The 23,510-nt window shown below is 43.1% G+C and overlaps 2 protein-coding genes and 1 non-coding gene across 3 annotated transcripts; 1 reads left to right on the top strand and 2 right to left on the bottom strand.

The window, feature by feature from the left end:
* Positions 1-8,846: 8,846 nt before the first annotated feature.
* On the bottom strand, positions 8,847-10,528 carry LOC123405832 (translation initiation factor IF-2-like). The gene is made up of 2 exons (XM_045099373.1): positions 9,629-10,528; positions 8,847-9,186 (listed from the first exon to the last, which is right to left on the bottom strand). The coding sequence occupies exons 1-2, from the start codon at positions 10,526-10,528 to the stop codon at positions 9,127-9,129; spliced, it is 960 nt and encodes a 319-aa protein (XP_044955308.1). The 3' UTR covers positions 8,847-9,126.
* A 5,038-nt stretch (positions 10,529-15,566) lies between these two features.
* On the top strand, positions 15,567-15,782 carry LOC123406706. The gene has a single exon (XR_006612365.1). It is a non-coding gene; the product is annotated as a small nucleolar RNA U3 (small nucleolar RNA).
* A 945-nt stretch (positions 15,783-16,727) lies between these two features.
* Positions 16,728-21,665, bottom strand: LOC123401345 (26S proteasome regulatory subunit 6A homolog). Its single transcript, XM_045095128.1, has 10 exons — positions 21,416-21,665; positions 21,193-21,309; positions 20,567-20,674; positions 19,523-19,714; positions 19,186-19,377; positions 18,646-18,764; positions 18,000-18,087; positions 17,616-17,735; positions 17,369-17,509; positions 16,728-16,964 (listed from the first exon to the last, which is right to left on the bottom strand). Exons 1-10 carry the CDS (start codon positions 21,563-21,565, stop codon positions 16,887-16,889), a joined length of 1,305 nt encoding a protein of 434 aa, XP_044951063.1. The 5' UTR covers positions 21,566-21,665; the 3' UTR covers positions 16,728-16,886.
* Positions 21,666-23,510: the final 1,845 nt, after the last annotated feature.

Raw genomic sequence — 23,510 nt, forward strand, 5'->3', positions numbered from 1 at the left:
AACACGCGGTGAATACATGAACTCCTCATACTATGGTCATCTCCGGGAGTGGTTCCGGCTATTGTCACTCCGGGGTTGCCGGGTCATAACACATAGTAGGTGACTACAACTTGCAAGATAGGATCTAAAACACACATATATTGGCGACAACATAATAGGTTCAGATCTGAAATCATGGCACTCGGGCCCTAATGACAAGCATTAAGCATAGCCAAGTAGTAGCAACATCAATCTAGAACATAGTGGATACTAGGAATCAATCCCCATCAAAAACTAACTCAATTAAATGATAGATCTCATCCAACTCATCACCGTCCAGCAAACCTACGATGAGATTACTCACGAACGATGAAGAGCATCATGGAATTGTCGGTGGAGGAAGGTTGATGATGACGATGGTGATGATTTCCCCTCTCCGGAGCCCAAAACGGACTCCAGATCTGCTATCCAGATGAAGAACAGGAGGTGGCGGCACCTCCGTATCGTAAAACACGATGAAACCTTCTCTCTGATTTTTTTTCCGGGCAAGACGGAAGATATAGAGCTGAGTTTGGGGGCAGTGGTGCCACGTGGGCCCCACAAGCCCTCACGGCGCGGCCTAGGGGGGTGGTCGCGGCCTGTGGGCTTGTGGCCCACTGGCATGCCCCCTCCGGTGGATCTTTGTGCAGGTATTTTTTTTTATTCCAGAAAAAATCTCCATAAATTTCCAGGACATTCCGAGAACTTTTATTTCTGCACAAAAACAACATCACGGCAATTCTCCTGAAAACAGCGTCAGTCCGGGTTAGTTCCATTCAAATCATGCAAATTAGAGTCCAAAACAAGGGCAAAAGAGTTCAGAAAAGTAGGTACGACAGAGACTTATCACCTACTCTTAAGATGCCTCTGTAGCATCGTTTTGTCATTCTACTAATGTAGGATGTCCCCATGTTTTTAACATGCCACAGATGAGGAATCATCGTCTGCATGCATTACGATCAGGGGATCGTTCTCCATTTAAAGATCAGATGAATACTCCTACTCATGAGACTGCAAATCAAGCATTCTTTTTCATCACTGGATGTGCCACGAAACCCTTTGAGCAACATAACAAACTCAGTTTGGAATCAACACACTGAAAAACAAAAAGTGGTAAAAATTGGTATGCGTGAATGTTTGATGAGAAGAAAGTGGAGTACAACCAGAAGCGGTGTATGGCCTGAGCACACAAAATGGCTGCATCTGTCATTAGTTAGCATAAGTCTCAAGAAAATTTAGGACATACTCAAAACTGACGAGGTTGTGGAACGCAAGTCTTTCAACATGGCAATACGGATACTTGCATGTGACGTGTTACTGATGTTGTTCAATCCTACAAATACTACCCCTGAAGACTAACGCGGTCCCCTATACTTGTGGGTTATCAGTCCATCATCTTGCTCTCCCTTATGGCGATGGCCATCTCTTTTACTGCTTGAGTCATGCTGGTGAGGACAGGCAGCTCCTCCTCCATGAAGCTTGCCCGCTTCCTCTCCCTATCAAGCACAGGAACATGTTGACCATCCTTCTTAGGAGCATCAATTTTGATGTTGTCTGGATACTTGAGTATCGGAAGCGACGGTGAGCCCAGCGGCTGACTAAAGCCCATGGCGTGGTTGCCGATTGCGAGCCTGAAGGAGAAGATATGTTGCATCTGGAGGTAGTTTTGGATAGGTGTGTTGAGGAACTTTGCGTCCTTGGGGTGATCCTAAGAAAGAAACAGGGTAGAGTGGTGGCTAGTTAGTACAGCAATGGTTCACAGGAGATGGTTAGTTAGAATGGCATGGTTTGTGAGCTAACCGGGATGTGGCCTTGGTAGTGCTCTGCCTCCAACATGATTGTTCGGGTCTCCTCATCCCATGAAGCACTGTTCAGGTCTCTTAGCTTGGAGGAGATGATCCACCTTGTTCTCCACTTCCTCGGGTGGTTCTACACCTCGGTCGAGGTGACCTCCTGTCCACAAAACTCAAAGGCTTTCTTTGCCACAGAGTTCAAGTGCACCTCCTTGAATCCCTTGTCAGTCCTCGCTCCACTAAATATCATCTCACACATCTTGTTAAGTACAAAATTGGAGAGGAACAGCTGCCATTTCATGTTGCATCCCATGCCATCCTTCTTCTCCTTTGCGACTGCCTTTTGAGCAGATACATGAGATCTAGCATTGGTCTGAGCCAGCACAAATGGACGAACCATAGACGGCACCTCGAAAACTTCTGAATCAAGAGGCATCGAGTCGATCTTATGTTGGGAGTCCTCGACGGAGGACGTCAAGAACTGGCTCTTGGATGGCACGATGGGCAGAGTAAACTCTTGTGTGCTCATGTCCTACAAACGTAAGCGTCATCAACACCACAACAGACTACACATCGACAATATGTACTAATTGTAAACGTGGAAGACACACTACACATCGTTGGTATGAACAAACAGTAAAACATGCACACATAGATGATCTAGTTCAAGACAACACTAATCATGGACACATATGAATGATCTTGTTCAACACTTGCACAATACCAAACCATACATATAAGCATACTACCAATCCGTCCATGAACATCTAAGCATACTACTAATTCATCGATGAACATCCCAGCATACTATCAATCCATCCATAAACATCCAAGCATACTATCAATCCATCCATGAACATTTAAGCAAACAATCGCGAACACAACCCCTACCATGCTTCAAATCCATCCCAACTAGCTACTGCAACAACACAGTCGAACAAATCATCCAGATCTAGCTAGAACTAGTAGAGGGGAGGGGTCGTTGAACTTACATACACCATCGGAGGAGCCGCAGGGGAGGTGCGGCATGCAGGAGAAGAGGAGGGGTGGATCCGTCGTCGTAGCCAACCGACCGTCGGAGTAGTTGTGCAACTTACCTTGTCATCCAAGTGGATTCGGGTTGGAGTGAGAGCTCGAGAGGGCGAGAATGGTGGTGGGAGTTTTCGTACGCCGGTCACCCTGACTATATAGGGCGACTGCGAATCGACGGGCGGTGACGTGGATTTGTCCTGCCTTTTTTTAAGATACGCCATCGCTCCCGCCATCTTCATGCCCGTAGTTGCGGAGCGCGGCGTTCCCCTCCCATGCATCGCCCCAGCCTGACTCGTTAAAAACTGTTGATTCAACCGTTCCTAACGGGTATGACTGAGCACTGCTTTAAGGTTCGTGCAAGCTAAGATTTATATGCGGGCCAAGCAGCCAAATAGGCATATTTTCTTTTTCCGCGGTCCTAGGTAATCAAACGCGCCCCAAGAGAAACAGTCCAAAAACAGGTACGTGCGTGCGAAAACCGGGATCTAAAAAAACATAATCAAGCAGCGTACGTGTGCATCATGGGCATCCGACCGCCCTCGATTCGTTCGTTCCTACCTCTAAAAATGTGTACTCCCTCCGTTTCTAAATATAAGTCTTTTTAAAGATTTCTTTAAAGACTATATACGAAGTAAAATGAGTGAATCTACACTCTAAAATATGTCTATATACATCCGTATGTATATATTTAAAAAGACTTATATTTAGGAACGAAGGAAGTAGTTCGCATGCCAAATGTTCTTTTATTTTCTAATGTTACTTTTAATTTTGGACATGTCAAATGGGGAAATTCGTTCCCCCGCAAAAATACAAAAATAGGGAAAATCATTTTTATTTGAACAAGGTTAACACCGGATCTCCTATGTAGCAACACATGACTCTGGCCGATCTCCTATGTAGCAACCCATGACTCTGCCCATCGGCCAGGGAACGAATCCCATCTGGCACGTTTATTTTTAAGAACCCCAGCTCGCTTCGGTTAACACCGGATCTGCTATGTAGCTAGCATGCGACTGGGCCGGCCCACTGAGAGCCACCCCGACTTACGTATACAGCGTCAAAAAGAGAAAACCTATTTAGCGCCACAGGCGCCAGTTAAAGGCAAAATTTGCTAACGGCACCTGCAGCATTCCATAATGAGCCGGCCCATGTAGAGATTTTTCATGAACTGTTTTAGCCCGTGAATTTTAAAAAAAAATCGGTGAGCTTTTTCGAAAACAGATGATTTTTTTTGGAAATTCGTGAACAGTTTTGAAAATTGATGAACATAATTTAAATTTCATGAACTTTTTTCAAAATCAGTGAACTGTTTTAAAAAGTTGATGAACTTTTTTCAAAATCAGTGAACTATTTTTAAAAATTGATGTTTTGTTTTAATTCTGTGAACTTTTTGAAAATTCATGGACATATTTTTTAAAAATCGCTGAACTTTTTTCATAATAATTGAACTTTTTTTGTAAATCTGAACTTTTTAAAATTCTATGAACTTTTTTCAAATTTTTATAGACCAATGGATTTTTTAAATGGGCCGGCCCATGAGGGAGGAGAAGCGCTGCAAGCGCCGGTTTCCCTAACCGGCGGCGCTGAAAGCGCCAAATAGGAGGTCTCCGTCAAAAATGGGAGTCACTAGTTACCATACCTGACCAAATGGGCGACGTGGCACGGTACGAGCACGGCCCGTGCTAAACATACCTGGCCCGTCATGGCCTGTAGGGGCATGTTTAGTAATCGAGCCGTGTCGTGTCAGTCCGTGGGCTGCACCTTCAGGCCTAAGCACGATCCGGTTATTAATGGATTGGCATGTTGGCCCGTTTAGCATGTTGGATCGCATATTTTTATTCTGGTGAACTCATTTTTAGACCTATTGAGTTGTATATTATATGTATATTAAAAAACTAAAAAAATATTAAAAAAATATTAAAAAAATAAATGGACCATGTCGTGCTGGTCCACGTGCCCAGCCTCCAGGCTCAGACACGGCCTGAGGCGTGCCGCGTGCGTGGCCCGACCCGTTTAAACAGTGTCGTGACTGACCCATGGCGGGCCGTGTCGTGTCTGGCATGCGAGCTGGCCTGGTTGGCCCGGCTTGTTTGGCCAGGTATACTAGTTACTAGTTAACGAGCACTCCTACGCGTTGTCACTTAGCGTGTTCTCACCCGCCGCCACGTGACGTGCTCTCAACGCTTCTTTCGGATTTCGTTTTCTTTCAGACGCGTTTTCGGATTTTGTAATTTTTATTTTTATTTTTTTTGTGTGTTTTGGTTTTTCACCGGTCTTTCTTATCTTTTTGATGAAAAAAAATAATTGCAAAAAAAACAAGCTTTTTTATTTCGCGAAAGACACACTTTTGTTTACGCGAGAGGTACGGTTTTGCCTTCGTGATAGCCTTTCGGAAACAAAAAAAAATATGTTTTCTAATTATTATTGTTTTGTGAAAGACACGGTTTTGCATCCACGAGAGGCACAGCCGTGCCTCTTGAAAAAGGAGAAAAATAATGTGTTTTCTAAAAAAAAAAAAATCATGAGAGGCACGATTTTCCCGTGCCTCTTGGAAAGGGAGAAATAACGCGGGTTTTTTCGTGAGAGGCACGGTTTTGTTTTCGTGAGAGACACGATTTTGCCTTCGTGGGAGACAAGGCCTGCCACTAGGGAAGGAAAAAAGGCGGAAAAAACGTGTTTTCTGTTTTTTTTTCTAACGCCATAGGCATGGTATTTTTTGGTCCGTTTTTTTCGTGAAAAAAAGTTTATCAAAACTTATCAACCTGGGATCTAGTTTTGAAGATCTCGACGTAAAAATACAACGGTGAAAATAGTTCGAGATTTGAATGCACGATTTAGGAGATAATATCTTTGAAAAATACGAATCCACGAAAAAAACACCAGGTCGCGACAAGTGGCACGTATGCAGTGCGCCACTTGTCGCAGCCTGGGAGGTGGGAGTGATCTTTAAAAGAAACACTCCCTAATTAGTGATTTCGATCAAAAATCGCAAAAATTGAAATTGGCGCCGCAAGGAATCGAGCCCTTAATGTCGCACTCCTAGAGGACCACTGCTAGCCACTAGAGATTATCGATTCTCGTGATTGTAGCATATGGTTTTTCAAAATTTTGAGAAAAAATTGTAATTTCACACAGATTTTTAAAAATGTGAAGATTTTCAAAAAACAAGAAATGTTCCTATTTTCAAAATTTTGTTCACAACTTATAAAAGTGTTCATATTTTGAAAATTTGTTCGCGAATTCAAAAGATGTTCAGGAACTTCAGAAATTTTTCCCAATTTGTAATTTCATTCAATCTCAATTTATAATTCAAAAAACTGTCCATGTTATGAAAATTAATTCGCAAATTAAAAAATCTTCGGGAAGTTCCGAAAATGTTCCCAATTTCTAATTTTCTTCACGAATTAGAAAACTGTGCATGTTATCAAAGTTTGTTCCAAAATTAATGAAAAAATTGGGAATTTTATTTGTTCACGAAGTAAAAAAAAAATGTTTCTGATTTTTATTTGTTCACAAATTAATATTGTTCCCTAAAGTTTTCTGAAGTTCCCGAACATTATTTAGGGAAAATTATTTAGGTAACAATATTGGAATAACATTTTTTCAGCAAACATTATTCAGGGAATAATATTGAGGGAAAACATTATTCAGGTCAAACTTTAGGGAACAAAGTTTGAAGACTTGAACATTTTTTGTGAAAAGTAAACAATTGTCTTTGAAACGCGAATATTTATTGAAAATGTCAACAGTTTTGGGGAATACGAAACATATTTTTTAGAAAACTGGAAAAAACTGACTACAAGAACATTTACGAAAATTTTGAAAAATGATCTGAAAACACTCATAAAAAATGAAAAGAGGAACATTTTATGTATTTGTGTACAAAAAATAATAATATGAACATTTCTAATGTATGAAATTATATATTTTTTGAATTTTGAATAATTTTTGAAAGAAGCAAACAATTTGTAAAGTTCCCTTTCCTTTGAATTTCTAAACAAAATATTAAAAATGGAACATCTTACAAAAATAAAGACTTTTTGTTGGAAATTTGAATATATTTTAAATTTAAAGAACAATTTTTTGAACTTGTGAATTTCTAAAAGTTTGAGCATTTTTATTCCGAATACTCCCTCCATCCCAAAATAAGTGACTCAAAAGCGACTCAACTTTACAGTAACTTTAATACAAAGTTGAGCCAGTTTTGAATCACTTTTTTGGGGACGGATGGAGTATTATTTAAATAGAAGCGAACAAATTTTGGAATTCTAAACTTTTTTTGAATTTCAGATCAAAATTTAAAAACAGGAACATAATTTTTGGAAGATGCAATTAAAAAAATCTGAACATATGTTGCAAATAATATATATGCTTGAAAAAAATGAAAAGAAGAAAGAAAATACGAAAAGGATAAAAAAAATGTAAAGGGAAGAAAAATATTTAAAATGGAAAACCAAAAAGTAATTGAAAATAATAAAGTATATTAAAAATAATTGGTTCAGGATCCTTATACAAGGTTTCCGAAACCAGAAAAACCGGCTAGGAATCTATAGGAGATTCCGAAAACCGATAGAAAACCGCCTAACACCACGGACCATTGAACCCCTCAGGCCCCGCCTATCATCTAGGAATGGTTAAAAATTTAACTAATTAGCTTGTCAGATTTTGGTACAAAACAGTAATTTACGATGAATCTTTCACATCTAATAAAATAGTTATTTACCTATCTGACATGGAGAGGGTTAGACATGCCAAAGGCAACAGTGAGTAACCTACAAACAGTAGCAGCGCCGCATTGGTATAGATGTAATTACTGTTAACTTAAGAAACATGGCATTTTCTATGCAAACCTGCTTAATCTGGTTCCTGTCCGTGCAAGCATCTCTGACTCCATTGACAGTTATCCAACCCATGTAGTCATCTGTTGCTTTCTATCACCACTTTCAGCAAGTATAACTTTATGACTGATGTTGCAGATTTATAACCCAATATAACTAATAGGTATGCATATAAAAGCTTCAATCTGAACTTATTATACAGTAGGATTATGACAAGGTTAAACAATGCAAATGGAAAGGAAAATGTGATAATAACTTAACTGAAACCAAAGAAAGATCAAGCAAACTATCACAAGTACAATACACAACTGAATAATTAAACTTAGTAGCAGCTACTAAACCAGAACAGGTTCGGTACACTAAATTCAGTAAAGAGCACCAACTGTTGTTAACAGAAACCTTACCCAATAACTACAGCATCTACTTTTAGTACACACATGGATTATAATTGACTTCCAGCAACTAGGTACTTGCCATGTACCAGTACATGTGCAACATGACCAGTAAACATCAGTTAAACTAACCACAGTAGCAGATGAACATCTACAGTAGTAGGAAACCCTAGAGTTGGGGAATTCCCAATTTGCACACAACATACAAAGCCACCACATGGACCAGAACATCAACTGCATATGAACAAAGCATACAGAGGACAACATCAGATGCATAGCACCAAGACCAGGAATACATGGCCAGTGCACTGAAACCCTAGATAGCATCAATCCACATCACGGAGAGCTAAAACATTGATCAGTACAAGCATATGACCACAAGAGCAACCATAGGAGTAGCAGAGCATGATCCAGAGGCCAGCAGTGCTAAACAGAGGAGATAAAGCTCTTCGAGTAAGTTCTGGAAAATGAACACTACTATGCTGAGCATTATGGGAAAGTGTTGGGTTTTTTTTTACCAAAAATACATATTCAGGATAAATTGTCAGCCAAAAAAATGTACTACTGCTTCACAGCAAAATGAATCAAGTTCGATCAATTCATTCTAACATCTGCAGACCCAGCAAAGCTGCTTTGCACAACACACAAGTAGATGAAAGAATTGGCCTGCACATACAAAAGAAACACAACAACATGCAATGCAACCGGAGTACAATTCATATCATTTCCTGCACAAACTATTTCACAATAACATACTAATTGTTCGGTTACTATCACAGTTAAAATCTTCGTGTAAACTTTTATTTTTCATCTAATCAAATGAATCAAATGTAACAATTCCTGTGCAAGAATATCACCCAGGTTCTGGATAAAAATTTCACCCGAATATGTACATTTACCATTTCACCAGTAGGCGTAACGAGGTGACGAGTGAAAACAATATCGCGGTTCCTGTTCCCAAAATCTAAAAGACTTGTATGACACATCAATTAAGACCTCAAACATTCACGGGCTTTGTAACTTTGTACGCGTGACGAGGCGGTCTGAGTCCTCCTAGTTGCGGTCCACCTCGACATCTAAAGCGGCATGCGGAAGCCGAAAGGGCGCCGGTTCCTGCACGACGAAAAAGTATGAATTAACCATCTGCGCAAACGGCCGCTGACACAGCAGGTACGCACAAGAAGTACATCATACATAAAATAAACGGTTATCGCATATAATTTTCCTACTAAATCATCACTATGATGTTTTGTAAATTTGTCCTGAAAAAGATCAGAACAAAAACCCTCATATGTCCAGTATGCAGGCCTGAAGAACTACAGGCACCTAATTACTAAAACCCTGGGGGGCAGAATTCGTAGGATGACTGAACTTTGATTCCGAGCAAATGAACATTGTCATCTGGGAGACTGAGATTCAGCTAACAGCTACCCGAGCACATGAACCTGTTGGTTTTTCTGAATGTTAATTTCTAAGCCAAAACTAATGTATGGATCAAATTACGAATCAACACAAGCAATCCAATCACGCAGAAATAAAGAAAGAAGAAATGGACCTGGATGGGCGCGGCGGGCGCGACGCCGGCGGTGAGGCCTGCGGCGTACCCGGTGAGGAAGTACGCGTGAGCGACGAGACTCTGCGCGTGGGTGCTGCAGGTGCGGGCGAGTTCGGCGAACGCCTGGGCGAGCGCGTCCTCGTCTGCGGGCAGGGACGCCGCGTGCGCCGAGATCCCCTGGGAGAGCGCGGTGAGGTTCTCCGCGAGGGTCCTCCCGTACGCTGCGGGCGCAACGAGAGACGCTGCGACGGCTGCCGGCGCCGCAAGTGCTTCTGGCGCGGCGAGCGCCTCCATGAGCTCGACGCGCGCCACGTCATACTGGTACAAGTTGTCGGCGAGGGCGAAGCTGCACCAGACGAACAGCGCTGCGGGGTCCTCGGGCGGCTCGTCGGAGGCCGAATCATACGCGGGGACGTGTTCACCGAGCTCGAAGCTGCACCCGGCAAAGGTCAACCCCGTCGCGAAGGGGTGCACGGGCGGCGCGCCGGGGGCCACGGGCGGCGCGCCGGGGGCCACGGGCGGCGCGCCGGGGGCCACGGGCGCGGCGGGCGCGGCGGGCGCGGCGGGCGCGGCGGGGGGCACGGGCGGCGCGCCGGGGGCCACGGGCGCGGCGGGCGCGGCGGGGGGCACGGGCGGCGCGCCGGGGGCCACGGGCGCGGCGGGCGCGGCGTCGGCGGCGGCGGCGGCGAGCGGGTGGACGGGATGCTGTGCGTTGCCGGCGGCGCCTGCAACCGCTCGGTTGCGGTTGCGGTAGAGGTCGCGGAACCAAGGCTGGTTCTCGGTGCGGGGTGGAGCAGTGGTGCGAAGGGGCCTCCCGTCTGAAGGAAACTCCGAGTTCATAGGGGCACGGTGAGCCGCGCCGGGAGTCGCTGACACGCGGCTTGGTCGATGGCCCACCATGCGACCAGGTAGATTATTTTTCTATCCTTTTCCAGTTCCTATTTTGGTGGTATTTATAGATTCGCAAAAAACAGGAAATTCAAGTTTAAAATTCCAAAAATTAATAGCTATTTTGGAGAATTTTGGAAGAAATGGGATAAGACCTCTCTCGCAAGGGCTCTCGCTCCGCCATTCACCCCTTGACCACTGCCCGCATTGCCGTCCTTTCTGACATGGCTCCTCGCCGTTACCCCTTCATGGCAAAGCCGCCACGTGCGAGCTCTGGCTCCCTCCGTGGATCTTGGGTTGCTCGGGGCAGGAGATTTATGAGGAGGATGCCATGTGTGTAGGTAAAGATGCGTCTGAAGCTACAGTAAAGATGCGTTCGAAGCTAGCTCTGTAGATTTGAAGGAGAGCCACACCCAAGGAGAGGTTGAGGTTGGTCCCCGACCACGCAATAAGTTCAGAGGAGATGATTCTATGGGTGATTTTGCAACTAAATTCGACAAACCCAGTGCAACACTCACGTTTGGTGGAGGTCAGAGCGAGGAATTCGCCGTATCAAGCTATTAGGTCTATGAGATCCCTGTTGCTACCTCACCATCGAAGGCTATTGTGATTTGTTATGACGTGTTGATGATCCAGCTCGCAGAGGATTTCTTCCAGAGTTTTTGCGTCTAGACATTGCACTAATGGTTTACTTGCATTAAACTCGCCATTGCTCGTGTTTGATGATAGTGGTTTCACAAGTAGGGAGAAGACACGGGTGAGGATAATACTTGATTGAGTCAATGGGGAAAGAAGCAAACACTGCCATATGGGGCATGTTGTCACTGAGGTAGACAGTGGCGGAGCGTGAGTCATATCCAAGGAGGGGCCAAAAGAGTTAGAGAGATTAAACAGGCCAGGAGATTAGCATCGAGTTTAAGCTTAGGAGGAGCACATCCTTGCAAATTTTCTCTTGGACGAGGGGGCAGGACCCTCCTTGGTCCCGCCGACGCTCCACCAGTGGAGGCAGACACAACGACTCCAACTTACCGGCCTGCCTGGCGTCTCCGGTTGAGACGAATCAAAACGTTGATGATAAGAACTAGATGGTAGACACTTTCATCGAGATGAACCAAACCATGTGACAAATCAAATATATCTTTTGTTGGGTCGATGTCAATGCATCAGTTGAGACACTATTATCATCACTATTTTTTTCACCGTTGCCATGCATTTTATACCTCTTCATACATGCGCCAAACAGGAAATTCGAATGATATCACGTATAGAATTAAATCATGCGACTTCTTGGTCATCAAGATAAAACTAAACCAAATCATGTTAGAAAAAACAAGCTGGTGTGATTGGGTGTGAAAGCATAAATTTGGTAATGTGTTGTATCATCTTATGTATACACCAACCAGTGGTTGCCTTGGAGACAAAGCACAAAGCCCATGCATTAATATACATTGATGCCATCAATTCAAGCTACAAGGTAAAAACATAGTGCTTGCATTAAGCTATGGTTAAAAACATATAGTGCTTGCAGATGCCCTCCAACTAGGTCATTGATGTCAGTACAATCACCCCTATTGCTTACAAGCTAAAGTTTCCATCAGTACCATGTCTACTGGCTGGCTTGCGCTTGTTTAACCATGATAATAACTTCAAAAATAGTTCCTTCTCTTATGATAATGCATGTTGTTATGAAAATTTCACATGTGGTTGCCCTTTCTATTAAATGTACTGAGACGTAGAGACCTTGCAGGATAAATTTCCCGTGCAATTTTAGTCCTACATTTGGATAAAACCCGTTGTAATAGAACAGGAGCTGCTAGATCCTTGCTCAGGTTTAGGTTCAAACCAATTTTTTCATGTCAAGTAGTACAAAATATTTTTCAAATCTTACCACTGGATTTGGTGCAATTTAAATCTTCCCTTTATTAGCTTAAGTACTTGTAGTTGTCCTTAGCATTACTATTTCTTTTCACAACAAATGCAACTAAAATATTGATGTGACTTTTTTTTTGCTTCGTCCAACTTTTCAGTTAATAGTTTACTTACATGGTTCTCATCATATTTGCAGGACAAAAAGAAGACACAAGTTCAACACTAATCAACCTTACTTGGATGCATCTCAAGTCAAGCCACAAATTATAAAATGGCAGTTGTAATTTGATTATTTGGATTTTGATTTATGGAGCTACTTATGATTGTGTGCTGCAAATTGTTCATGACATTTGTAATTTGATTATGTGGATTTTTGTTTATGGAGATACTTATGATTGTGTGTTGCAACTTGTTCTCGACGATTCTAACTTGATTACCTAGATTTTCCTTTATGGAGCTACTTATGATTGTGTGATGCAACCTTTTATGCTAGTTGGATTTTAAATCTTGGAAAGACTATGTTTGTCTCATTCCAAGTTAACCTTGGCTCGGGTTGATGAATTTCCCAAAATGGCATCCAAACAAGATGGCATATCATTTCAATTGTTAAATTGTAGTGTCACCCAAACATGATATTTGGATTTGGAATCGAGATTCAATCAAATGAAATCCCGACATATATTTCATTTCATTTTCACAAAATGAAATGAAATGAGAGGTGCCAAACGAGATGTGAAGTGTTTTGGAGAGTTTTCTTGTGGAAGAAACTGGATCGTGATCTGCATTCAATGAGAACAGGAATTTATCCTCTAATGTAACACTTATCCTCAGGTAACCGAGGAACTCAGTCTCTCATGAGCGCTCTCACTCCGCCACCCACCGCTCGACCACCGCATCGTATTCATGTCTTTTCCAACAAGATTCCTAGTCACTGCCCCCTCATTGTCAAGCCGTTGCTCGTGCGAACTCCGCCCCCCTGAGGCCTCGTTTGGTTAAGGGGGATTGGGGAGGTTTTGAGAGGAAAATTCCCGGGAGGGTCAGAAACCCCACAGATCCTCGGGCGCCCATTTGGTAGGAGGGGTTTACTTAGCCCAATCCTCTCCATTCTCCTTCAATTCCTTCCTACCCATGTGTTTCAAAACCCTCCTCGGGGTATTAGTGAAAGCAAAGCCCCGGATATTTGAGAGGATTGGGTGGAACAAAGGGATTCACCCAATCCCCTGAAATCCCTCCCTCTCAAAACCTTCTCAATCTCCCTTAACCAAACGAGGCCTGAGTGAGTGTCGGGGTTGCTCAAGGGTAGGAGATCTATGAGGACCCAAGTTTTTTTTTTTATTATTTTTTTTGAGCTGGAGAAACGCAGAAGTATAACATAACAAAATGTAGCGTGCTTTTTCTTCGAGGAACAAAATCCAGGGTGCTGTTCGCAGGTCGGCTGGCTGGCTGGGCTTCCCAGCTCGGCTAGAATGAGCCGCCAATGCTGCTCGCTCGCGCGCTGAGCCGCTTCGCTCGGCTGCTCGTGCGTCGTAGCATTAGAGCATCCACGGCCAGACTAAGCAAATCCGGTTTCCCTATATGCGTGGAACGCGTCCGGAGTATGTCCGAAAACGCATTTAAACGACTCCTTATATTTCATTCCGTACATGCATATATCTCATATTTAGATTTTTAAATTGATACAAAACCATGCACATCAATTATCTGATATAAATTATCTGAATTCAACAGTTTTAAACAAAAGCAAATGATATCATTATTCAACCAAACGAGCATGAGTATGTCTCCTACACTTTCATGATTTGCAAGCAATCATCATATGCAAACTAATGAACTATATAAAATATTAATCATTAGATTGGACAGGAGCAAACTTATCTGGTCTTGTTGACACATTTCGTCGAACATATCGAGTGCAACCCGGGCGGTGGGGTTGTTTGTGCTCACCCGCTCCCGGACGAGCTGCGGGGACTCACACTCATGGACCGACGGCTCTTGCGTGGTCGGAAAGCTCTCCGGAAGGGTCCAGCCAGCCGTCTCATCCTCCTACTCGATCTCGGCAGTGTCGGACAACATAATCCGTGTCGGCGCTTGCATCGATGGGGTGAGCTAGGGAGGGGAGCCCAACGTGTCGGAGGAGACATCTCGTCGACGATGTCCGCATGTACCTGGGCGGCCAACTCTCTCTCTCTCTCTCTCTCTCTCTCTCTCTCTCTCTCTCTTTGTCGTTGCCTGCAATGGCGCAACTTACACGCGATGTTCTCCGGCTTGCAAGACGAAGCGGAGGAAGGGCCGCCGACGGACGAGGCGGACCGCGTCTCCATCGCGACGGTTGGGGACGGGATGAAGGACATCACGACAACGGATCGGGACAGGTAATGAGGATGGAGAGCAAGGGTGCCGGACAGCGAGGGATCGGGCATGAGAAATGTTGGCGGGCGGCGGAAGGGGGAGGAAGGGTTTGGGGGATTTTGGTCGAGCTGTCGGGTCCGACGTGGCGGGCGTGTCCGGGCTCCCTCATATCTGCTCCATATTTCGGCTGGAAATGGAGGGTGCCGGTTAGCCCGGACATTAGAGGTCAGTTTAAAAGCCCTGTCTAGATCGAATTTTCGTGATCGGACACTGACTGGAGGACCTATCCAGACGTGTGAGGAGGGTCTGGCGGTAGATGTTCTTAATACCACCTCGCTAGTTTGCAGGAAGCGGGACCGGTTTATAAAGCGAGCAGCGTCTGCATGCGGGACCAGTTTATAAGCGGGATCGTTTGTTTCTAAGTAGATCTTTTTCTATGAGCAACGAGTTTTTTATTTTGTTTCCATTTGGCTTTTATCTTAAAAATATTTCTTATTTCCGTAAGGTTATATAAGCATGGAGAAAAGGCGCAGAAGCATATACGAAATCTAGGGTGCTTCACCCCGCAAAAGAAAAATCAGGATGCTTTTTTTTTCAGACGAACAAAATCCAGCGTGCTGCCCTCAGCAGGTTATTTCTCAGGTCGGTGGGCTGGACTTTTCGGCCCTCCATGTTATATAACCAGCCCAACTAGAATGGGCCGTCAATTGCCTGACCGACGGGGGCCGTTCGCTGCTCGCTCGGGCTGCTCGTGCGTCGTAGCATTAGTCCCACCTCGCCAGTTTACGGGAAGCCGCACCGATTTATAAGGCGGGGCGCGGCTGTCTGTTGCACGACCTTACTTGAACAGGATCTGTTCTATAGGCTCGTACCGCTGCATCCTTTACCAATAAGGAGGCAAGCACTTCAGTCTGGTTGATGCATTCTGACCTCTGGGCCAGAGCGTGATTAACGGCCTGGATTCTTCTCTTGGTTGCATCCGACGGCTGTAGATGATCGTTCCTGCCTGGGTCACACCAGCTCAGGGTGGCCCAGACACTCCCAAACCTTTTTTTTTGTGTGTGTTTTTGGTAAAGGATGCAGAGATTTTTTTTCCCTGTCATTCATAACTTGTATAGGAAGAACATGGGTGTTTTGGTAAAGGATGCAGAGATTTTTTTTTTCCCTGTCATTCATAATTTGTATAGGAAGAACATGGGTGTTTTGGTAAAGGATGCAGAGATTTTTTTTCCTGTCATTCATAATTTGTATAGGAAGAACATGGTTTGCTTTGGGTGCTTGTTTCCAACTTTCAAATCAGACTTTCAGGTTTCCTTTTGTTGTTTCGAATTTTTGTAAGATGGAAAATACTCCCAAATCTCTTTTGCTGCTGGTTTCATCTTTCAACCAGGCTTGGAGATTTCTTTTGTTTTATTCAAAATTTGTATAGGATGAAGATGTTTGCTTGTTTCAAACTTTCAAATCAGACTTTCAGGTTTCCTTTCGTTATTTCGATTTTTTGTAAGATGGAAAATACTCCCAGATCTCTTTTGCTGCTGGTTTCATCTTTCAACCAGGCTTGGAGATTTCTAGATGTTATTCAAAATTTGCATAGGATGAAGATGGTTGCTTTTGGTGATAGTTTCTAGCATTCAATCAGATTTTCAGATTTCCTTTTGTTGTTATTGTTCTGCTTGCCCAACCGCACAGCAGCGGTGGTTCAGTCCCCAAAATCATACTACTGTTAACTCAAACTCGTTGCAGGTCAGCAGCGGTCATTCAGTCCCCAAAATCATACTACTGTTAACTCAAACTCGTTGCAGGTCAGCGTTAACTCAAATTCATTGCAGGTCATCAGCACTCATTCAGTCTCCAAAAACAAACTACAAACTCTCATGCACACAGGACCAGACATACTGATAGAAAAGCAAGTCGTGAGTCGCTCGGAACACCAATCTGGCACCCAGCTAATGCCATCCTAAGCAAGCCATATACTCGTAGACCACAATTTGCATTTTCGGCACAGAGCAATTGGTTAGAAATAATTTCTGCGGGTACACGCACAAAGCAAGAGTGCTTCACACAATCAGGAGGGTTCAAGATTTAAACTATATTCCAAATAAAAATGGTACCGAGTGTTACAAACAGCGCGTTCTGATTACTTGACGGGAAACTAAGCGTAATAATTCAAGCTGGACTTCTTCTTTGCTTGCACTTGGATAATGCCTTCATTGAAATCTTCATGGATCACCTGCATATGCCAAAAAGATAGGGTTGAGCGCACCAGTACATTATTAGTTGTTTCTGAATACAGTTAAACATGCTTCATGAGGAAGTGCACTTCAGGCAGTCAAATAAAAAAAATGATTCTACTAGCTACCAAGACAATAAAATGCTTTGAGATTTCAAGCAGCATCTTATATACTGTACTTATGTTTCACTGTGATTCTCTACTGCATACTGTATTATATTTCAAGCTGTACAGTTCATGCTGAACATACCATAGACCTAATGTTGATCTGTTTAGAATTTCATTTTCTGATTATCAAGATCCTAATCAACTTCATCTGCGGTTATCATCTTCCATTGTCTACCAACAAATTGATACTTCCATAAAGGCACCAGTGTCGCAAGTGAACAAGAGTCAGCACAAACCTCTGTAGCATCCCTCCGTAGAGCAAGCATGCCAGCTTCCACACAAACAGCCTTCAGCTGTGCACCATTGAAATCATCAGTTGAACGAGCCAGCTCCTCAAAGTTGACATCAGGATGTACGTTCATCTTTCTTGAGTGAATCTACAAGATAGAACACAGAAGAAACTCCTTTGAGTCCACAAAACCAAAAGGTAAGCAATTTTTGCAATAAGAGTTATCAGCCTTTAACAAATTGCAAGAGACATACTTGCAAAATCCGAGCTCTTGCTTCTTCCGTCGGATGAGGGAACTCAATCTTTCGGTCCAGGCGACCAGAACGGAGTAAAGCAGGATCAAGAATATCTGCACGATTGGTTGCAGCTATCACCTGCAAGTCACAACAACAATGCGTTAAGGAAACAGGATGAATAAAACATCTGATCAGGTATTCATCATCTCTCAAATTATATGACCAACTGAAGCAAATTTGTGGCTACTCATTAATCAATCAATCAAATAATAAATCTATTTTATCAAACTACTGTTTTCAGAACAACTAGTTAGGCCAAACCATCTGTACAAAACAAATTATCTTCACAGGTTGAGCTTGCATGCATTCAAATTACAGAGACAAATATTAGGACATGTTGACCTTTATCCTCTCATCACTGCTAAATCCATCTAGCTGATTCAGCAACTCCAACATAGTTCGTTGCACTTCTCTGTCACCACTAACTTCACTGCAGTCAAATAGAAAAAGAAAAAGAGAAACAATATCAAATATATACTTCCCGGTAAAAAAATCATATCTAGTTGCAAGTAATCAAATATCTTTACCCTGCATTAATAGGTTAACAACACCATCACATATGATGTGCAGCATATGCTGAAAGTAGTTGAAATGTATTTATCTCTTGGAAGTATAAAATTAAGAACAGTTTCTCTTATTTTACATATGATGACATAGAAGGTTGAAGGAGTGTTCGACTTGCAGGGATACTAACTGATTTTCCTCGTACAAAGATTATACTCCCTCTGTCCCAAAATAAGTGTCTCAACTTCAATACCAACTTTGTATTGAAGTTAGTACAAAGTTGAGGCACTTATTTTGGAACGGAGGGAGTACCATGGTGTTCAGCAGACAATTCGCCAAATTAAAAACAAGAGCAATGACATGACGAGGCATACTTCAACCACAATAGGTAAAGAGAAACTAAGCATTTACGCTGCACTAAACTAAAAAAAATCACAACGCTTAGTGTACAAGTAATGCATGCAAAACAAAATGCTAAATGCACCTGTCAAAACGCTTTGTTCCAATTGCATCAATCTCATCAATAAAAATGATGCAGGGGGCCTTCTCCTTTGCCAGCTCAAAGGCATCTCGGACGAGCTTTGCCCCGTCACCGATGAACATCTGAAACAATTCACAAAAATGTTAATATCTGACTGAAAGATACCCAGAAGAACTAAAAAATGCTGGACCTGGGGATATTACAGATGCAAATGGACATTCTAAATTGGAGCCAGCAATTCTAGATGCAAGTTGACATTCTAAGTCATATCCTGAGCCAATGATGCTAAAGAATCCGTAATCAATATCAACTAGAGTTAAGGATTACAATCAAAGTTCACTTGAGTGTGAAGAAAGATACAATCATCTTAACAGAACTGATCATAGTGTGCAAAGCATGCCAAAGCAGTGTTCAATGATTGGTAGAATAAGCCTGCTAGCCCTAGAATAAGTAAATTAGCATGACATCTAGTTCATTAAAATGAATAATAACATGATGTTGCCCATTCTGCTTTCAGTGACTTTAACATCCAAAATTAGTTACCTGAACTAGCTGCGGACCAGCAAGTTTCAGAAAGGTTGCATTGGTTTGTGCAGCACATGCACGAGCCATCAACGTCTTTCCCGTCCCAGGTGGTCCATATAGAAGAACTCCTTTCGGGGGACGGATTCCCAACTTCTGAAATTGCTCCTTGTGTGTCATTGGCAACACTATAGCTTCAACAAGTTCCTGAATCTGCATTAGAAATTAGACAATACAAAATCAGAACATGAGGGAGCAAATAAAAACAAACAATTATCAACTAAAATAATTCTGAGGTAAGAAACGTAACATTGTACTACCTACAGAAAGATAAACTGGCAATCATCCTAGTAAATACCTCTTTCTCCAGGCCACCAATGTCATTATAATCCTCCGTAGGTTTTTCATCTACCTCCATTGCCTTTACTCGAGAGTCATACTCTGAAGGTAGCGTGTCTAATATCAAGTAGCTGTCCTTGTTGACTCCAACCAAATCACCAGGCTTGAGGTTGTCAGGGTCAACTAGCCCGATCACAGGAAGGAATATAGTCTGCAATCAAGAATAGAAAATGAACAGAGAAGCCTTGAGCAGCACGTCCAACTCTTTACAGCATAAAAGTAAATTGATTCTGTAAGACAGCTAAGATTGCCCAACTAATGAGATTCATCAAATGGTATGTGGAAATAAACCTTGTCAAGTTCCAAAAATCTAAATTAAAATAGTCCACGGGCTCATAAATGAAGATAAATTGACCAAGTAAAATGCTGTACGCAGGCAGGGACAGGAATATTGACACTGCAAAGAACTAGGGTGTGATGTCGGACATAATAAATTCGGCTATTTGTGGTTGATGTATCATGGTACCAGCTCCCAGGAGAACTTGGCATGGTTGTCATGCCAAACTCAGTTTAAATAACAAATGGTGGTGTTTATAGCCTATAGGAGAGTTGTCAATCAATATTAAAATCTACTTAAGAATTTTACTGCTTGTTTAGATGGAAAAGGTCCATAGTGTGGAAGATTACAACACCTGCTCTTGTACAAAACTACGTACCTAACTAGGCCCGTGAAACTTAATGCTTGTGCTAACTTGAAACCAAATGAATTCATAATAATCTTATCTTTTTCCTAATTATCCACCTCCTGAACTGTGCTGAACTACAACACTAGCACTTAACTAACTTCTGTTGTACTCCTCGGCTCTCCCAAATATAGGCAGAAGCACACACAACTAATCAACCATGGAGCATCACTCCTCTGCGAGTATTTGTTTCTATGGGACCAACCACCGGCATGCCTGGGCTACATCCACGACAGTTCATGCATATACAGTTGGGGTACATGTAGTAACAGATACTAGAGATGTAAGCACCACAGAAAGTTTCGAGCAAGTTTATTTACCTGTCTTGTGGATGTCTTAAGAACAACACATTTTCCTTTCCTCTGTGAGTCCAGATCTATGTTAGCACCATCCTCTTCAGCTTCATCTTCAGGGTTCATTTCCAAAATCTGAAACAGTTGATAAATTACATTAGTAGATTTCCGAGTAAAAATGCATCTGAAGTCAAGATATTTATCAGCAACCTGGCAAAATATAACCTTGAAAATATCAGTTCTGAGTTTAAGGAAAAGACATAAATGAGTGCAGCAGTTTATCCTTGCCAGATAGATTATCAGAAGCTAATGAACAACAGCACCGATACACACCAACTGACTCCAGATAGCTACCACATAGCAAGCAATACAGTTGCAATTGATTTACTAGCTCCAACATAAATCACAAGGTTGGTCACAAGAGGGAAATTGGCGTGCCAGCAACTGAACTAGGGCACACAGTCACTTGCCCCTCATCAATCAGCACGAAGAGAAGCTCAAAACTAGAGCGTGTGGAGTCAGACGCTACTATGGGCTACTAATACTGGATCGTGGACTCGCGAATCCGGCATGAACGAAGCCGGTAAATAAACCCGTAATTTCCGCATCCGCATCCAGATCGGGTGAATTCCCGGGGCAGGCGAGGCACGAACCTCGACGATGTTGCCGACGAGGTAGGGCAGCTGCTTGTTGAGCTTGATCTTCTCCTGGTTCTCCTTGATCTTGTCCTTGACGTTCTCGAGCTCCAGGTTATTCCGCTGCAGCTCGTCCTGAAGAGAGAAACCAGATCAGACGACCCTGGACCGACGGGATGCGATGGCGGCTGCTAGGGTTTCGGGGAGGGGGAGGGGGAGGGGGAGGGTGGGGGGGCGTTACCTTGAGGACGCGGACCTCGTTGTCGAGGAGGCGGGTGGCCCGGACGATGTCCTCCGTGGACATAGAGTCGAGCTGGTCGGTCTCCGACGAGTCGTCGACGGCCATCGCGGCGGCGCCGGCGTCCGGCGCGGGGGCGGGGGAGGACGACATGGCCTGGGCGAGTCGGGAGGGGTGGGGGCGGAGATTTGCGGCTTGGGGAAGGAGTTGATGGGGATTCCTCTGCCTTCGGCTTGAGCTTCTTCATATGTTGTCGGCTTGGGCCTTGGGCCTATCCGCGGGAAATGCAGGCCAGCTCGATGCTTTGGGTACGGGCCCGGAGCCCGGTGCGGTGAACCACCCGTAACCGCCCTCAAAAAATAAAAATGAAAACAAACACAGTCCTAATAACTTCTGTATGTTGGAAAATTGTACACCCCCAATGGTTTCAAGGGTAGAAAAGTGAATAGCAGATAGACATATTGTAATCATCATCAATAATAGCAATAGATACGAAAATCCATTTCTCAACCTCATCTCCACCCATGCTGAATAAAAAACTCAAAGAACTTAAAAATTTCCAAAAAAATGGATGGTAAATAATTTGATGCTTGAGGTTTGCTCGAGTTTATGAATCATTGAGATCTGGGAAATTCTTGGCAGAAAAGACAAATTCTAGGTCTCTAAAAAAGTCTAGTGTTCAAGCATTTGTTTTGACCTGATTTGTCTTTTTTTGCTGAAAGCTGCTCACATGTTCAAATGATACAAAATTGAAGCGGACCTCACATCAAATTATCTATAGCGGGAAAAAATGGATTTTATTTTTATTTTTTAGTATTTATTTTGATTTTTGTTTGACCGAATGCAGATGAGCGTGCAAACCGAAACGATGCCCTCCGATAGATATAGTTAGATTGTGCATAGCAATACTTTATCAAGTGTATCACTGGTCTGAGTGGCACCATCTATGTTAGTATCCCCCCCCCCCCAAAAAAAAAAAAAGCTACCCACTTATCATTAGAGGGACCATGGAACTCATAATTTTCTTTTATCAAAATATTCGTCACTTAGATCATAAAGTTTATCATGTCTATTCTAAATATACTTAGCATGTAAAGAGCATACTCCATACATTGATAGTTTTTCCTTCTTCAGGTTTTCATGATGTGCTATTAGCTCTAAGCTTTTAAAATAACTATCAATGAGATATGAAGTCACACTTTATTTTAAGTTCCATAAATCAACATTGTTACTATAAAAATGTTGTTTGGTTGTATAAAAATTGCATAAATGTAAAATTTGGCAGTAAGAAAGAAACTAAAGAAAATAGATAGAAGGAAAGATAATGATTGCACAACAAAAAATATAGAGTAGAAGATTGCTTCTCCGACAACAGTGCAAGAGAAAACTTCGTACTCCAAGTAATTTGGCTTGGCAGTAAATGTTGGGCCCCAAGTGTGAGGGTTTGTAGGTAGTTGCAAGTTTCCCTCGCTGAGAAACTAAGATATCAATCCATGGAAGCATTGTTTCTTGCACCAATCTCCAGCTCTCCAACACAAATTAAACTTCAGTCTTGTCCATAACTGCTCTAATGAGGACGTTAACCTCACCAGCTTCCCTACTTGCTGTTGGGGAACGTCGCATGAAAAATAAAAATAAAAATCCTACGCTCATCAAGATCAATCTATGGAGACTAACATCTATGAGAGGGAGAGTGCATCTACATACCCTTCTAGATCGTTAAGCGGAAGCGTATATAACGCGGTTGATGTAGTCGAACGTCTTCGTGATACAAATCGTGACCCGTCTCGCGATCCCATCGCGATCCGTCCCGCGATCCCATCGCGATCCGTCCCGCGATCCCATCATGATCCGCCCGATCTATTGCTGAATGAACGACACCTCCGCGTTTAGCACACGTACAGCTCGATGACGTTCTCCGCCTCCTTGATCCAGCAATCGAGGGCGGAGAGGTGGATGAGTTCTCCGACAGCACAACGACGTGGTGGCGGTGGTGGTGGAGCAATCTAAGCAGGGCTTCGCCGAGCACTGTCGCAGATGTGTTTTGGAGGAGAAACCGATCTACGGAGAGAGGGAAGGTTGCACCTATGCATTAGGG

Source organism: Hordeum vulgare, chromosome 6H, assembly GCF_904849725.1.
Source record: "Hordeum vulgare subsp. vulgare chromosome 6H, MorexV3_pseudomolecules_assembly, whole genome shotgun sequence".
NCBI lineage: Eukaryota > Viridiplantae > Streptophyta > Magnoliopsida > Poales > Poaceae > Hordeum > Hordeum vulgare.

Coding starts and splice junctions, on each gene's coding strand:
- LOC123405832 (XM_045099373.1), bottom strand. CDS start 10,528: ATGGTGGGCCATCGACCAAGCCGCGTGTCAGCGACTCCCGGCGCGGCT. Junction 9,187..9,628: donor CGCCCGCCGCGCCCATCCAG/GTCCATTTCTTC, acceptor TTCGTCGTGCAG/GAACCGGCGCCCTTTCGGCT.
- LOC123401345 (XM_045095128.1), bottom strand. CDS start 21,565: ATGTCGTCCTCCCCCGCCCCCGCGCCGGACGCCGGCGCCGCCGCGATG. Junction 19,715..20,566: donor TTAAGACATCCACAAGACAG/GTAAATAAACTT, acceptor TCTTGATTGCAG/ACTATATTCCTTCCTGTGAT. Junction 18,765..19,185: donor CTGGTCCGCAGCTAGTTCAG/GTAACTAATTTT, acceptor GAATTGTTTCAG/ATGTTCATCGGTGACGGGGC.